A 5,595-nucleotide genomic window follows, 5' to 3' on the forward strand; every position below is an offset into this window, starting at 1 on the left:
ATTTTTTAGTTTCTAACAAGGAAATCTAGAGAAGAAAGCTCACAATTCCTTCATAGGTTTGCAAATGTAGCAAATCCTTTTTTTTTTTTTTTTTTTTTAAATAGAAAAGACACTCAACCTGAATTCATAAGTTTCCAAAGCTGATCTACTAAGGCTTCATTGCACAAGGGAGACTCCATATTCTTCGTAAATGGTGGATTCTTTGTCAACATTTCCAAAATCTTATGCCTAAAAAGGAGAAATGAAAGTTGTTTTTTAATTCAAATGAATTGCACCATTTTTAAACCTCTTTAGAACACTAGAGTTTTTACTACCTTGCAGGCTTTTTACTAAAAATCTAAAATTTGTGAGTTTCTCTTTATTCCTTTCCTTTGTTTATAGATGTATACACATTCATTTCTTATGCCTAACTTTTAAAATCTATATGGACATTCACTCTTCCACAAGAAACTTTGCTGGGAATGATTCAACCCCGATTGTTCGCAGGTTGTTTTTTCCTGGACTAAGTAGAGACAGTCAAAAAGTCCGAGGCTGAACCAATTCAGTCTTTGCAGGCAAGTCTGAGCTGCTTAGATTGAACCGATGAGCAAGTGAACAGATGTTCACTTTTAATTCCAGAAATGCAGCCACGTGCCTTCAGCAGCCCAGGCCAGAAGCCAGGGGTGCTAGAGCATGCCACCCTGCTCAGCTGGAGCAGACAGCTTGAGTCAAAGCTATCCCACCCACCCTGTGAAGTGGGGTTTGTAAGGGAAGTGTAAAGCATCCTGGGATGCTGCGAGAGAGTTAACTTGAACCTGGAGGGGATCTGGGACAGAAGTTCAGCAAACTGATTTAGCCTAAAATCAGTTAAGTCTGATGCTTCATCCATCTAGGTTCATCTTCAACTGGTTTCAGCCATTTGGAAAGCAGTTTATGTACACTGAACTTCTGTTGTGTTACAGATTTGAACTAGTTTCCAAATCACTTATACCAGTTTGTGTGTAATTTCTAACCCTAGCTCTGGAGTGGCCATTTATTTTGGGGCCAAAAAACCTGAACATCTGTATAGTCATGGTTTCTCTTGGGAGAGCAGCAACTCTTCCAGGAGAAACCAAGTGCCTATACAGGATGTGTCCAAGGTGGCTATAAGTAGGTTTTCACAAGGACAAGAAGTTATGGTAAGGGAATGATGTGGTAAGTTCCAGTAAACATTTAATTATTTTAAATTATTTTAAAGGGACACCGTCAAATTGGAAATTATGCTACAGTCTGAAAATGTTATACCTATGCATGCAATGCCTCTGAGTCACTACGGTAGAATGTAGTTGGCAAAATAAATAAATAAAAAGACTGAAAACAATTTGGGAACAGACATTTTCACCACTGTCCCTCTGCACTTACTTATTTATTGGTCTTTACAACATGAGAATAGAAAAAAAACTAAATGTTTTAAGGACTTATTTTTTTTTAATGTGGAACATAACATGAAAAGCATGATGCATTTGAAATGGGATTTTTTAAAATTATAAATGAGAACTGACCATACCTCAAGATCATTTGCTTCCTCAACTGAAGCTGTCAATTTATTTAACCTCAAAGAGTACATAACTTCCTTCAGATCATACATTCCCAGAACAAATTCGTAACAATGTATTTGTACAAGAAACCAAGTGAAATGTTGAAATGGAAGATATGAAAATATATTCTTTTAGAGGCAAACACATCAGTATTGGTCCCCCCAAAAAAGACATTAAGAGAAAAGTGATGAAGGTTAACCCCAGTATTCAGAGGCTGTCACTACCTGTGTCAAAATATTTAGAGTCTCTCATTGGCTTAAAGTTGAAACAAAACAGGAAAAATTATCAATAAAACCACAACATTTTCACTTGTTAGCCTTCCACCCCATCTACAGTCTAACAATTGTTTTACACTCCTTGGTGACCGAACATAATAATGTGCATTCTGTTCTAAGTGCTTTTTAAAACTGTACAAAAATCCTTTTGCTGTATGATACAGATCAATATGATATCCGGGTACATTAACTTTATGTAGGAAAGTCTATCCGTAGATATTTTAAGAGAGACAAAAAAACAAAGACTTAAATGGTTTAATTTGACAATGAAATGTGATTAATTTTTGTCTTCTTACATCGTGAATGGATAAATAATTTAACACTTCATTAAACATAAATTACTATACACACCAAAAATGATTTACTAATAGAAAAACAATGAAAAATTGAAACAAGTGTACACAGAAATGTCCACAGAATTTCAAAGAAAAGAAAACAGATTTACTGTCTAGTTAATATAGTTATATAACCTATTGTAAAACATGCCCTAAAAACACTTGTATAGAAATTCTAATGTTAGTGAAAAACGCCGACTTATTTATAGACGTACTAACCTTACGTAAGGCACAGGGTCATTCTGAACCATAGTAAGTAGCCACTGTAGTTCCTCATAACTCCTATCAACTAGAAAGAAAAATTTTAATGACCTGTTAATACCACCCAGGAATAACAGAAGGAGAAAGAAGAGAATACTCCAGAAATTATTTTATACATGCTACGCAGAAATTATCTGTAGCTGCAGGCATGACTGAAATATATCAAAATCAAACCAGCAGCTAGTGGATCAATTCACCGCCCCCGCACCCCCCCCCCCATGAAAACTTTAACAAGTGTGTACAACAATTGATGAGGAATTGTTTGGACTGACAGCAGTCGAAAAAGTTTGGGAATACCGGAATAAAAATAAATCCATGTCTCTGCATATTACTGTTAGTGGTACATGTAAAGTTATCACTATCTAATTATTTAAAGGAACACAAGTTATTCAGTTTTCAGTATTACCCATTCATAATTTTACAAATTTTTAAAAGTGAATAAAACACAATAGTAGTCTAAAAAGGAAAATCTTGATATTAATCATACATTAAGTTTTGTGAGAGGTCACTCTGGCTAAAACCAACGTTATAAAAATATAGTTGTTAAACCATCGGCCTTATAACACACACAAAACACTGAACCTATCCATGTAAACAAAAACTTTAAAAAATATTTTCCATTAATGTATTTTTCAATTTTCAAATATTTCCAGTTGTGTATGTTAGCATGCACTTCTAGACTAATTATTGTGTCCCAATTTATTATTAGAAATTAAATTGGCAGGTTAGGTTTAAACTTAAAAACACTTTACAATATTTCTAATTTCTCCAAATAATACAACAAAATAGAAAACAATAGTATAGGATAAGGTTTTTACAGAGAAATAGACAAGTAAAAAAAACTAATACCATCCAAGTGTTTTACAAATATCTTAATCCAGTATGATCACCAGGTGCTACAACTACTTACTTTCTACATTTCCTCCAACAAGTGCAGGAACTTGATTAGATCAGATTTCACTTCAGACCTCTTCAAGACTATCTTCCATGTTACAGTGCTAATATACTAATGGTGCCTGTGCACTTGGGCTCAGTATAAATCTGCTGTTCTCTTTTCTACGTTACATATACATTCTTCTCCTTCTTCCCCTTACTCCTCATCCATCTTAATTGCATCAATTTAATATTTCTTAATTTATTTAAGAAATTATATAAGTTTTTCTAACTTTCCTAGCCTAAACAATCAAGTGTAGATATTACCTATTGTTCTTTGAAATGACTCATGTGCTTCCAATTATAACTTAATTTTTCTTGAAACTACTTTTGCATAGCTTTACTAAGATAATACAAATTACACACAGAAGTTCTTTATTTAGGTTGCTCCTTTAAGATGTTTGGATACTTAGAAAATCTGCTTTCATCTTTGTACGTTAGGTAGACAGTTGCTCCATTAATTTTGAATTATAATATTGTTTGATTCAACATTCACTAGCTCTCTGCTCATAGCCTGAATCCTCCACTTAAAAACCGTCTAAACTGGCATAAAGGATAAATGGAGCATTTCATATGGAAACAGCTTTGTGGCCAAAAAAATAAATAAATCTTGCTCAATTGAAAACGTATTGTTTTTTGTCCTTCTTTCTTCCTATGAAACAATAATACACAAGCAAATTGATGAAATAATGCTATTTAACTTCAATATATAAGAACGTGTCAGTCATTCCTTTGAAAAAATAAAGCTAAGCAGCACGAATACGTTACAAATCTCTGGCAAATGTAACAGTTAATAAGATTGTTTTTCCAAAGTAGGTGTCTCAAAATTACAAGAATTTAAAAAAGTTTAGTACTATGTCGATCTCAGTTTGACAAACTGAAGGCCTAAATTTCTCTCAACTTTCAATATCATTTAAAACTTTTCCATTTAACCTCCTCTAATTTTATTGGTTAAACAGTTAGCCTATAAAACACGTGCCTAGTCCTCACTGTGGGGTGCGGAGCCCTGGGGCCAGTGCCTACCCTGACCCAGCCACTGCAGTAGGAGGGGCTGCAGCTGTTTGCCTGGAGCAGCCCACCAGGAGGCTGCACACAGACCCAGAGACACAGCTGCTGCTGAGAGCTGCTCCCTGGGGCCTTTGACAGAGCAGGAGGGAGAGAAGCAATGGCAAGTCCCACCAGACAACGCACTCAATGTGAAGTCATGGGCGGCAGCAGCCGGTGAGGGGCTTTTCCAGCTCGCTGCAGCTGCAGGGCTGCTGGGAAACAGTAGACTAGTTATGGATACTAATGCCCCCTCACCGCTCTCCGCCCCTCCCTCCACCTTGCTCCTGCCTCCCTCCCTCCTGCCTGCCAGCCCAGCTGCCTTCCTGTTCCTGAGGCACCGCACTGTTTCCCTTTCCTACAGGTCTGTGTCCCACGCTAAATATTAACCAGTAATGCATTATTGGTATAAATATACTGATCTTTTAAACATTTAACCTCTTACATCCCTAATAAATAATTAAGAATATTTGGTCAGCTTAATTTGTTTCTCCTTATGCATATGCAAGTGACTGTACAACTGGGTACGCAACAGGCCTAGCTATACTAACAGCCAAATATACACACCTACCAAAAGCAAACTAAAAAAAAGTGAATCAGTGCTGGTCATTTTTAAACATTTAGCTCAACTGTGCCAGTACTTACAAACTGCCTTTTAAGATATAATAACTGCAAAATATCCCTATTATTACTTTTCCTTTTTCATGGCCTTGTGACAAAGCATTTACCAAAATCCACAGATCACTGGACTCTAACAAGCCACACCATGAGCACTTGGGCTTAGAACTTGCAACCTCTGGGCTAGCTGTAGTGTGCACCTTAGTGCCCATGCCACCCCAGCTCCCTCCGATTATTCCTAAACAAAGAAAGTTTCATCAGTTTTAAGAAGAGTGCTCTTTTGAAGATACAGCAAGACAACCATATGCTGGTATCCCTGCCCCAAGAGTCTGTACAAAAAATAAAAGGCCCCAAAAAGACAAGCTTTTCTTGTTGTTGAAATATGCAAACATCAGTCAGCTTATCTTTCTGGATGAAGTTTTGTCTTCCTGTACACACAGGATTAGGATGGCTCTGGTGCTCTAAGGCAGTGGCTCTCAACCTTTTTTATACCGGGACCCCTTTGCCAAGATCGATGGCTTGTTCCAACTCACACCCTGTGGCCCTGCCAGTGCCCAACCCAGAGTCCCCTGT

General features: G+C 36.8%; 1 protein-coding gene across 2 annotated transcripts in view; it reads right to left on the bottom strand.

Annotated features, from left to right (window-relative positions):
* Positions 1-5,595, bottom strand: part of TAF2 (TATA-box binding protein associated factor 2) — a 104,290-nt gene that overhangs the window by 23,764 nt on the left and 74,931 nt on the right. For both annotated transcript variants that reach the window (XM_019552290.1, XM_019552296.1), the window contains 2 exons: positions 2,386-2,455; positions 119-228 (listed from right to left, as the gene is read on the bottom strand). In XM_019552290.1, coding sequence (XP_019407835.1) covers positions 119-228; positions 2,386-2,455 — 180 coding nt within the window. The remainder of the gene's footprint in view (positions 1-118; positions 229-2,385; positions 2,456-5,595) is intronic.

The sequence above is a fragment of the Crocodylus porosus genome, unplaced genomic scaffold (genome assembly GCF_001723895.1).
Source record: "Crocodylus porosus isolate Cpor-Errol unplaced genomic scaffold, CroPor_comp1, whole genome shotgun sequence".
Classification (NCBI taxonomy): domain Eukaryota; kingdom Metazoa; phylum Chordata; order Crocodylia; family Crocodylidae; genus Crocodylus; species Crocodylus porosus.